Here is an 11177-nt window from a genome sequence, read left to right as displayed (position 1 = left end):
CTACTAGACCAGTAGACTTTAACTGGCATCTGGTTGCAGTGCCAAGTTAGCCCTGACTTTGCCAATGGGAGTTTCTGAAAGGGGCCAGAGCAGCACTCTGGGAGTCTGTTGGGGCTGTGTCCTCATGTCTTTCATCAGGAGTCATCCTGAGCTCGTCTGCTTGTGCTGCAGAAAACCTGTGTGCTGTGGCTCTGGTTGCTAGGAATGAGTGTTTTAAAGTTGCTTAAAAAATCACGAGCAACAGTCCTACGAGGAGAGGCTGAGGGAGCTGGGGCTGTTCAGCCTGGAGGAGGCTCAGGGGAGACCTCATCACTCTCTACAACTCCCTGACAGGAGGTTGTAGCCAGGTGGGGGTTGGTCTCTTTTCCCAGGCACCTATCAGTAAGACAAGAGGGCATCGTCTCAAGTTGTGCCAGGGGAGGTTTAGGTTAGATATTAGAAAGAATTTCTTTACGGAGAGGATGGTCAGACATTGGAATGGGCTGCCCAGGGAAGTAGTGGATTTTCCGTCCCTGGAGATTTTTAAAAAGAGACTGGTTGTGGCACTTAGTGCCATGGTCTAGTAACTGCAGCGATAGTGGATCAAGGGTTGGACTTGATGATCTCTGAGGTCCCTTCCAACCCAGCTGATTCTATGATTCTATGAAAAGCAGATTTAATATAAAAGCACGACAGAGTTTGTTGGCAAGGTTCACTCTAGTGCTGACTAGATGGTTAAAGCATAGAGAAAAAGACCACAATCAATCTAAAACCAATATCAACCCAAAAGTTACCTACGTGGAGGCTGGGGGTGAGGGGGATAAGAGTAGATTGAGTCAAAAGATTCAGACCTCTGTTATCTCTGTTACAATCCGCCCTAGAAGGTGAGGGTAACCCAGGTTCTTGTTAATAGATCCCTTCGGTGGTCCTAAGGATGTTTAAGCCATTAACCATTTCCGTTTCTCACAACCCCCTTGTTCAGCTGGGCCCTGGATGTGACCAAACATTTTGTATATACTACTGTGGCCTTGTTGGGGAGAGGTGAGTTAAAATTAGATGGTCTCTCAAAGATTAAATATTAGTTACTACACTGCAGTAGTAAGTAATACAAATTAGAATAGTAATAAAATAGTAGTAATAAAAATTATAATAATAATTTTTATTATTGTAAAATGTGTCCTTCAAGGTTGTTGGCACCCGACTGAATTTTAAATCTCTAGCAGGCTCAGATATGGTTTTTTTTTTCCCTCGATAAGTGTGTTCAAAATTCAACCTTTAAAATTAAATTTCTTGGCACCCCCGAGGGGTGGGGGGCCGGGTCACGTGATGCCGGGCCCCGGTCACGTGGGCGGCGGGCGGGGCCGGCCCAACATGGCTGCGTACCTGCAGTGGCGCCGCTTCGTCTTCTTCGACAGAGAGACGGTGAAGGAGCCGCCGGGCCCGGATGGGGCCGGTGCGAAGCCCTTTGCGCTGCCCCCGGGCATCGCAGTCTGCGACTCGGGCCGGGGCAGCCTCGTGTTTGGGGATATCCTACCCGGGGCCGGGCGCTGGGGCCTGTGCGGGGCTCAGCGGGGCCGGAGCTGGAGGGTGCTCCAGCTTTCTGCTCTCCGCTGTCCTTTGCTTTAAACACAAACAAAAAAAACCTGCTGAATGTGTTGGTGCTCCAGGGTCGTTCTGCAGAGGTGTTTACTGAAGCCCTACGAGGGGTCAGCGAGAAGCATTAACGTGTTTGATCCTGGTATGACTGGAGGTGTGGGGTTTGGGGTTTTCTGGTTTTTTCCCTTTATGTGCCTTAACTGTGATCTAAATATGGAAGGTCAGATTTGGTTTTTGCCTCGCTCCCTTCAACTCAGTAGTTTCCAGGCTTACAAGCTGAGGGTAACGCATCTGTACCAGCTGAAGCAGCACAGCATCTTGGTTTCTGTTGGAGAGGACGAAGAGGGTATTAACCCCTTGGTAAGTCAAATGACAAAGTGAGGAAAATGTATTTGTAATATGTGTCTTTCTAAAGGCTACTGTGATTATCTCAGATGACTTTTCTTACTTTAAGTACCTTGATCATTTTGAGCACTGTAACATTTGATACCAGGTCTTGACCTTCTAATACCACATGTTTTGCTTATGGCAGATCGTTGTTGTTTGTAGGTGAAAGTCTGGAACCTGGAGAAGCGAGATGGTGGCAATCCTCTGTGCACACGAATTTTTCCAGCAATACCAGGTAACAAGCCCACGGTTGTATCCTGCCTAACTGTCCACGAGAATCTTAATTTCATGGCTATTGGTAAGTAAAACTGAGCTCTAACAGCTTAAGAAAAATATTATGAAAAATAAATATTATGAAAATTAACCCTTACTCAGATGTAAGGAAAATGAACAGATAGCACAAAAATCAGCACTGAACACACTGATGGTTTTTCTTCTTATGCAGTTGTTACGTTATGCTCTCTGAGAGATCGTGTGTCTCGTGTTGTCACAGAGCTCGAGAAGATAAATGTGTAAATTTAGCCTGAGTCTGTATATTTTACGCAAATAACTTTGGTACTTAAAAGGGAAGCACATATCTTTCTCTGCCAGTTGGTCAGGCTACATATTTATTGAACTTAGTACTAAATTCAGCTTCTGTTGGTACAGGAGAAACCATAGGTTTTGTGATACCTACTGTTACAGAGAAATTTTTTTTCAAGTATGCTGTAAAAACTTTTTTTTAAAATAAGAAAGCCAGTTTCGCCTTTTGGATTTACCCATTCCTTTGTAATGTTTCTTGCTTAACTTCTGACAGGCTAAGAGCAGTAATGTTGTAAGGTTACATGATCCCTGCACTGAAATCAAAAAGCTTTCCCTGTGTGTGTGATGGCCTCCCATCCTGGGACAACTTACAGCATTGGGGCTGTTGTCAAGTTGTGAAAACTGCATGATTTCACACAGAAAATCTTCCTCTTGTCTTTTTACAGTGTGTTTTGAATAAGCAAGGGAGTTAAAATGATCATTACAGTTGTGAGATGGGAAGGCTGTTCATAGAGCAAAATACAGAGAGACTCAGAACAAAATTAACCTGTGCATGAGATTTGTGTGTGGAAAGCAAGCTGACCCTTGTTGAGCAGTGCCCTCCTGTATGCAGTAATGTGACAGCTCTGAACTGGAACAGGAGCACTGGGAGGTGGTTTGGCCAGATTGACTTGACACAAGAACCTGTGGCAATCCCATCACTTCATACCTTGCTGGTGAGCAAGGTGTCTTTGCCAACTGGAGCTGCCCTGACTTATGCTGAATAAAATTTCAGGTGTGCTGTATAAGTAATAGTTCAGTCTGTCCACTTCACCAGGTTTTGCAGATGGGAGTGTTGTTCTTACAAAAGGAGACATCACTCGAGACCGGCACAGCAAGACCCAGATCCTACACGAAGGCAGTTACCCAGTTACTGGCCTTGCATTCCGACAGTCTGGCAAAACTACACATCTCTTTGTGGTGACCACAGAGAACATCCAGGTGAGAAGTTAATTGGAAAAAATGAGACTCTGACTTGCGAATTTCATTGGTTTCAGAGTCTAGGCCAGAGCAACCCCCAAACCCTTGAATTTCCTCTGTAGTCTTATATGCTTTCAGTGAAAGACTATCCTCACCTGGAGCTGGACACTCATGGTTGTGGATTGCGCTGTTCATCTCTCAGTGACCCCTCCCAGGATCTCCAGTTCATCGTGGCAGGAAATGAATGTGTGTACCTTTATCAACCAGATGAACGTGGCCCCTGCTTCGCCTTTGAGGGACAAAAGCTGATTGTTCACTGGTACCGGGGGTACCTCATCATTGTCTCCAAGGACCGAAAGACTTCACCAAAGTAGGGCTTCTTGGAACAGATGAGTTGTTTTTTCTCTTGCAGCTTCCTGCTTTCCCACTTTTTCGTTCTTCCCTGTGAAGCTTTGCTCTTGGAGGCCGATTGCAACTTTGTCAGAGGCTGTTGAGGTTCATCCAGACCAATCTATCAATTAACTTCCATTGCAAGAGCAGCATGGTTAAGCATGCTGAATGAATGGGAATTTTTCCCGGTCCTATGAATTTCTCAGTATAACAGGATAATTGTATTTGTGTATAAATACAAGATGTTTTGCCTCTAGGCCCATTAAATTTATTGCCCAGGTGAACCCTGCTTGTCTTGCTCTCTGTACGTCCCTAGTTGGCACAGGTATCAAGAGTTCAAGTTACACTGTCTTTGTTTTTTAAAACTTTCTTCTGCTCTCCAGGTCAGAGTTTGCTGGGAATGAGGCACAGAATTCGGACAAACAAGTCCTGAATATCTATGACTTGTGCAACAAATTCATTGCATACAGCTCAGTCTTTGATGATATAGTGGATGTCTTGGCAGAGTGGGGTTCTCTGTATGTACTGACCAGAGATGGGAAGATCCATGTACTACAGGAGAAGGATACACAAACCAAACTCGAGGCATGTAAATCTGTTTTCTTATTAGTCTCTGCTTTATTTCTGCAAGACTGTACTGGCTCTGCAGATTGAAAAGTTGAACCACTGGGGTAGGTGAGTTACATAACAAGTGACCTAATAGCTTTTCAGCATAACCAGTGTTATAAGGCATTTGCTATTTAAAAGCCTAAAGGCACATATGCACTAAAAAGAAGAAACAACTTGTTTTCCAGGTGTATTTGAACTTGTTTTGTGGGGTGGTATTTCCTTTACGCAGCTCTTACTATGTGTTTAACAGATGCTATTCAGAAAGAACTTATTTGAGATGGCCATTAACCTGGCCAAGAGCCACCACTTGGACAGCGATGGTTTGTCAGAGATTTTCCGGCAGTATGGGGATCATCTCTACAATAAGGGGAACCATGACGGGGCCATCCAGCAGTACATCCGGTAGGTCCTGTGGAGCCAGGATATTGTAGTGCAGGTAGGAGCCACAGAGGCTTTGATTTCTGTTTCAGCCCAGGAATAAAACAATTCCAAACTGAAAAAAGCGTGACTTGAGGTGAAGGTTCTACCCATAGAGAGAAACATTTCAGTGAGATTAAAAGTCTTTGAACACATTGCTTGAAAATTGCTCTGTACACCTTGGGATAAAGTTCCTTTTGATCATATTTTAACGTGAATAATGTAGGCACACTGAGATGGAGTGGGGCCTGATGACATCATTATAAAGAAGGAATCACTCTAGGTAGGATTATGATGCAATTTGACCATGAATGGCAGTCCTTTTGGAAAATACTCAAACAGTTCAATGTCAGCTTTAAAACATCTTGGGTATTTTAGAACTCAAACTTGGAGCAGCCTGGGCTTGGGGCTTACTGAAAACTTCATGCTCAGTTTTTAAAATGCCACACAGTGTTAGGTTAATGTGAAACTGAGCCTCTGGAGTCCCCAGTGTCTGATGACAATCGACACATACTTTTACCTTTGTATCTCTGTGCATGCAGATGGGTAGTCTTACACCATAACTAGTTGTTGTATAGCTGAGTGATCACCTGTGGGTTAGTGCCTGCTGAAATTAAGGGTTCTCTGTGCTCTGTTGTTAATTGTTCCATTTATTTTGACTTCTTGGGTATACAGTATCTTGTAACATGACTCTTTCCCTCACAGAACTATAGGGAAGCTGGAACCATCATACGTTATTCGAAAATTCCTGGATGCTCAGCGTATCCACAACCTCACTGCTTATCTACAGACGCTCCACCTGCAGTCCCTGGCCAATGCAGACCATACTACACTTCTGCTGAATTGCTATACTAAACTCAAAGACAGCTCCAAACTGGAAGAGTTCATTAAGGTACTCGGGGGAGGTGAAATCGTGCCACATTATTATGTCATCATATTAATTAAAAAGAGATAGCGGTGACATTGTAAATTGGCTCCTGTAGGGCCATTAAGACAGAGAAGAACGGATTTGTCACTTAGTACCCCTTCTTTACTCCTTGACTTCCAAGGTCTTGCTTACATTCTCAGTTTGGTTGGCTTGCCATCCGAGTCTGAGTGTGCTTACTTCTGCCAGTGCAACTGGCAAGAGAATGAGAGGTGGTCAGACTCCTTCCTTTCTGCACATGTGACCTTACCCTTGCCTGAGAGGTACCGAGTTGTTCCTGCTCATGCTTTCTGTCTCTTACATAAATGACTGCTGCTTCTGAACTGTGGGAATGTTCCTGAGGGGCCATCTTTCTGCTTTTGTTCTTGGAGACGAGTGACAGCGAGGTCCGCTTTGATGTGGAAACGGCCATCAAGGTGCTCCGCCAAGCAGGTTACTACTCCCACGCTGTGTACCTGGCAGAGAAGCACGAGCATCATGAATGGTACCTCAAAATCCAGTTAGAGGACATCAAGGTGAGGAGACATAACTGCTCCTGTGTTCTTACTTGGGAGAATACCACATCTCTAGCCTCCTCTTCAATGAGAATACCATTTCACTGACCTCCTTCCTGAGGGTAGCATGCTGGTGGGACTGCTGAGGCAGCAGCAACAACACTTGATGCTGCTTGTGTGATGCCTTTCTCCTTTTGGCACGTGTGGTGGACTAGGGGTGGAAATCAGAGAGTCTTACTTGTTCTGTTTCAGATGTGGCTTTTTACAGTGCCCTTTAAGAGGAGGGAGAGGTGGTAGCAAGGGACTCATCTAAATCTCTCCCCCAGGCCACATCCAGTCTTCCTCCCTGAGGAGGAAAACAAGTGGGAATAGTGAACTAGGTTATAATTCAGAGCAAATGGTGTTTGTGGCATACTCACAGCACGTCTTCAGTGCTTTCTGTCCTAACCTCAGAGTGGAGAGCAGAGGCCAATGTCCTGTGATTGTTTTGTTGGCTGTCTCCACAGAACTACCAAGAGGCTTTGCACTACATTGGAAAGCTGCCCTTTGAACAGGCAGAGAGTAACATGAAGCGCTATGGTAAAATCCTAATGCACCATGTCCCTAATGAGACCACGGAATTGCTGAAGATTCTTTGCACTGATTACCGGCCCTCGGGAGACAGTGAAGGCCATGGGATGCTGGAAGGAAAAAAGGTACCATTTGTGTTGACAGCGAGTTGTTGCTCTCCAGTAATAACTTTGCAGCAAGTGAGTGCTTCTGCATACCTTGTGGTGTCAGCCTGATGGCTTAGGTATAATGAGACATATACCTAAAAGTATGTGTGTGTGTGTATATATATATATATATATATATATATCCTCCAGAGGAGGGCTACAAAAATGATCAGGTGAATCGAACACCTCTGTTCTGAAGAAAGGCTGAGTAGGCTGAGTGAATTGGGCTTGTCCAGCCTGGAGAAGAGAAGGCTTCAGGGAAACCTCATTGCAGCCTTCCAGTACTCAAAGGTGGCTTATAAGAAAGAAGAGGACAAACTTTTTAGCAGGCCCTGTTGCAATGGGACAAGAGGTAATGGTTTTAAACTAAAAGATTTAGACTACATAGAAGGAAGAAATTTTTTATGATGAGGGTGATAAAACACTGGACCAGGTTGCCTAGAGAAGTGGTAGATGCCCCCATCCCTAGAAATGAATATTCAAGTCAAGTTGGATGGAGTCCTAAGCAACCTGATCTAGTTGAAAATTTCCCAGCTCATTGCAGGGGCATTAGATGAGATGGCCTTTAAAGGTCCCTTACAATGCAAACTATTCTGTGATTTTTATGAGAAACTCTGTCCTGGTGTACTGGTAGTCCCAGACACAGGAGACCACTTAAGGCTATTGCTCAGAACTGATTCCTGATGTAGTTGTCATCCTGTGTCGTGCTGTATCTGTCGTGTCTCAGAAATGAACATTCCTCATGGCAGGGAGGAAGCACCAGTCCAGCTTAGACTGATTTGGGTGCTTGTCTCTTTCTGTCTGTGTTACAGGCTAATTCAGAGGAGTTCATCCCAGTCTTTGCAAACAACTCCCGAGAACTGAAGGCTTTTCTGGAGCACATGACTGAGGTTCAGGCTGACTCGCCACAGGGTGTCTATGACACTTTACTGGAGCTTCGACTCCAGAACTGGGCACATGAACAAGATGAGCAGGTTTGAGCTCTTCCATCATTGTGTTTTGAGAGACAGATTTGGTGTCTTTGAATCCTATTTGCATTCCTGCAAACCCGTAACCTTTCCAGCTGGGCATTGATAACAAGAGGCAATACATATGCTGTGCTGGACAAATGGCACATAAATGGGAAAGCAGCCTGCTAGCTGGGAGAAACTCCTTTAAGGGAGGCTGAACTTATTTTGTATGAATCTCATTTAAGAACAGATTCCACACAATACAGCCTCTGTGAGCAGATGCCTCACCCATAAAAGTAACTCTATTTGCTTGCCTAGATCTGTGAGGATGCTGGCTGTTTGGGCAAAGAAAATCATGTCCTGTTTACTTAAAAGGGATAGAGAACAAAGAGCAAAACTGTCCTCTGTGAAAGAGCTGCAAATTGTCAGGTCTTAGTGCAAAACAGTGTGTACTATGTGTGTGTCTGAGTTGCTCTCCCTGACCTCTCCCCCTTCTCTGTAGATCAAGGAGAAGCTGCACGATGAAGCCCTCACCCTCCTGAAGAGTGGAAGGTTCAAAACAGTCTTTGATAAGGCCTTGGTCTTATGTCAGATGCACAATTTCAAGGATGGTGTCCTCTACCTCTATGAGCAGGGCAAACTGTGAGTGTTGCTCTTGTCTGTAGTGTCCTTCCCCTTCTTCCCCCATTCAGCCTTAACTGTCTGTGCCTTCAGTGGTAGTGACCTCTTTAGTGTTTCAAGATGGGAACGGTAGTTTATTGCTCAGCTGAAATACCCTGTTGTTAGAGCAAGGCAGTTACATAGAGAGTGAATGACAGACTTGTCTTTGGCTTCTGTGTGAGTTTGGGGACTGCATAGCTGGGTGGAAAGCTGAGGTCCCTGTAATAATTCAAGGGGAGAGATGGACTGTGGCAGCTGATGAGTCTTTCTCTCATAGTTTCCAACAGATCATGCACTACCACATGCAGAATGAGCAGTACAAGAAGGTGATCGAGGTGTGTGAGTTGTATGGAGACCAGGAGGCTTGTCTCTGGGAACAGGCTCTTGGCTACTTTGCACGGAAGGAGGAGGACTGTAAGGAGTACGTTGCTGCAGTGCTGAAACACATTGAGAACAAGAATCTTATGCCTCCGCTGCTTGGTAATAATGACGTGTGGCACTCAACCCACAGCACCCCTCCAAAAAAAAACCTAACCCAAGCAAAAACCAAGAAAAAAAAAACAAACCACAAAAAAATTCAACCCAAACTAGTTTGTAGCAGTCTGTATAGATCAGAAATTTGAGAGGTGAATCAACGAATTTGGAGCCCACCATTTGAAGTAATATTCCCTGCTCTGTAGGGAAAAGCTATGTCAGTCACAGCTCCCTAATTAGGTAAAAAGATCTATAGTATCAGTGAGATGTCTGTACATGATTTCTGTTCTGTCAGTGTGGGGCAGTGAAGGGCTTGCTGAAATTCCTGCTGTGCCTTGGTGGAGAAGTTGAACTGGAATCCAATCCACTACTAGATCCTTGCTTTGCTTCTTTTGGTCTGAGCTATCCAGACATGCTCCCAGTTGCCCTTTTCTGGAAGAGGTCAAACTGAAAGAGAGCCTTTTCTAATTCCATAAGAATGTGAACTGTCTTTGCTTGTAAGTGGCCTTTCCCAGGAAAACAGTCTGCCCAGGCAGGACTAGTGTAACTTTTTGTGCTTGTGTTTAAACTAACGTCTTGGTTGCTCTCAGTTGTGCAGACGCTGGCTCATAACTCCACAGCCACCCTGTCTGTGATTAAGGATTATCTTGTCAACAAGCTGCAGAAGCAGAGTCGCCAGATAGAGCAGGATGAGCAGAGAATTCAAAAATACCGAGAAGAAACTACAAGGATCCGCCAGGAGATTGAAGAGCTAAAAGCAAGGTGCAGGAGTGTGTGCTGTCTTGTCTTGTCCTATGTAAGGATAGAACTGCTGTTTTCTTTTATTAAGGTAAAATACAGTTTGTCTTTCTCATGCTTCTCCATCTCGTCACTCCCTTAGTCCCAAGATCTTTCAGAAGACCAAGTGTAGCATTTGCACCAGTGCATTGGAGCTGCCTTCAGTCCACTTCCTGTGCGGTCATTCCTTCCACCAGCACTGCTTTGAAAGCTACTCCGAGAGCGATTCGGAATGTCCTACTTGCATGCCAGAAAATCGCAAAGTCATGGACATGATCCGAGCCCAGGAGCAGAAGAGAGATCTGCACGACCAGTTTCAGCATCAGGTAGGGTAATATTGCCTGTCTTACCAAGTTGAAATAAATAGAGTTTAGATTCATTTACAGACCCATGGAGGCTGGTAGAAAAGGGGAAGGCTTGAAAGTGTTTTGTAAACAAGGTTGAGTCTCAATAATGAGGCATTAGACCCTAGGGTGACTGCATTGTGTAGAGGGCACGGAGAGTTCTTATTACTCTGAGAAGGTGAAAGGGAATCCATTCTCACCTTATCCTCAGATGGGTCGAGACCTATTGGTCAGTGGCACAGCTGGTCAACGAGTTGTATAGAACAAATCACGGAGAAAGGAAAAAAAATTGTGTGAATCAGAATGGGGACAGGACCAAAATGTTGTGTTTCCCAAGGATGAAGCAGTGAAGTTGAGAATGGAGCATATGTGGAAACTAGAGCAGCTGAGGCAGTCGCCTTCCTGCTTAATTCAATTGTTCATTATCTCCTCCATGCATGGCTCCGATGTAGGTTCGAAACATGAGGTGGAATGGCCAGTGGCAGCAAATCTGGCATCTTCCTCTGCTACATGCAGTCCTTGCATGGAATGAGAAAGAGCCAGGGAGTGACATGGGCTGTCCTGTCCCTAATAAAGAGGCTCTAAGTGCAGGGATTGAAAGGAAAGGGGCTGGAGGCAAGAGGCTCTGGAGGCTTCTGCTGATGCTGCTAATGTGTGTCTGGCAGCTCAAGTGTTCCAACGATGGCTTCTCTGTTGTTGCTGACTACTTCGGTCGTGGCGTCTTCAATAAGCTCACACTCATCACGGACTTGCCTTCGGGAAAGGCAGCGACGACGCTCGAGGCTGGCCTGCAGCGGGAGCTGCTCATCCACACCAAGCGCAGTACCTGACCCCAGGCCCTGTCCACGCGCCCCCTCGGTTGTACGGAGTCCCGCGCAGTGTCCTCAATAAATCAGACGCCTTGGCCCCAGTAAACCAGCCTGGCCTGGCAGTGCCGCATCCGGAGCGTCCCCTCGGCCCCCGCAGACCGGACTGAC

The 11177-nt window shown here is 45.4% G+C and overlaps 1 protein-coding gene across 2 annotated transcripts; it reads left to right on the top strand.

The window, feature by feature from the left end:
* The first annotated feature begins 1335 nt into the window (after positions 1–1335).
* On the top strand, positions 1336–11115 carry VPS11 (VPS11 core subunit of CORVET and HOPS complexes). Of its 2 annotated transcripts, none has more exons than XM_032709384.1 (16): positions 1336–1504; positions 1787–1935; positions 2125–2197; positions 3302–3465; positions 3567–3814; positions 4218–4419; positions 4694–4845; positions 5566–5752; positions 6157–6300; positions 6786–6974; positions 7808–7969; positions 8448–8587; positions 8883–9085; positions 9670–9841; positions 9960–10182; positions 10866–11115. In XM_032709384.1, exons 1-16 carry the CDS (start codon positions 1351–1353, stop codon positions 11028–11030), a joined length of 2727 nt encoding a protein of 908 aa, XP_032565275.1. In that variant the 5' UTR covers positions 1336–1350; the 3' UTR covers positions 11031–11115. The 2 variants fall into 2 exon arrangements, with proteins under 2 accessions (XP_032565275.1, XP_032565274.1); XM_032709383.1 differs by having other exon boundaries at positions 2125–2260.
* The last annotated feature ends 62 nt before the right edge of the window (positions 11116–11177 follow it).

The sequence above is a fragment of the Chiroxiphia lanceolata genome, chromosome 23 (assembly GCF_009829145.1).
Source record: "Chiroxiphia lanceolata isolate bChiLan1 chromosome 23, bChiLan1.pri, whole genome shotgun sequence".
NCBI classification, from domain to species: Eukaryota; Metazoa; Chordata; class Aves; order Passeriformes; family Pipridae; genus Chiroxiphia; species Chiroxiphia lanceolata.
This window is presented reverse-complemented; position numbering and strand designations above follow the sequence as displayed.

What these genes read in the sequence shown, in the direction of transcription:
- VPS11 (XM_032709383.1), top strand. Translation starts at nt 1,351, where the DNA reads ATGGCTGCGTACCTGCAGTGGCGCCGCTTCGTCTTCTTCGACAGAGAG. An exon ending in TCTTAATTTCATGGCTATTG is followed by an intron (nt 2,261 to 3,301) that starts GTAAGTAAAACT and finishes CCACTTCACCAG; the next exon opens with GTTTTGCAGATGGGAGTGTT. An exon ending in GCCATCCAGCAGTACATCCG is followed by an intron (nt 4,846 to 5,565) that starts GTAGGTCCTGTG and finishes TTTCCCTCACAG; the next exon opens with AACTATAGGGAAGCTGGAAC.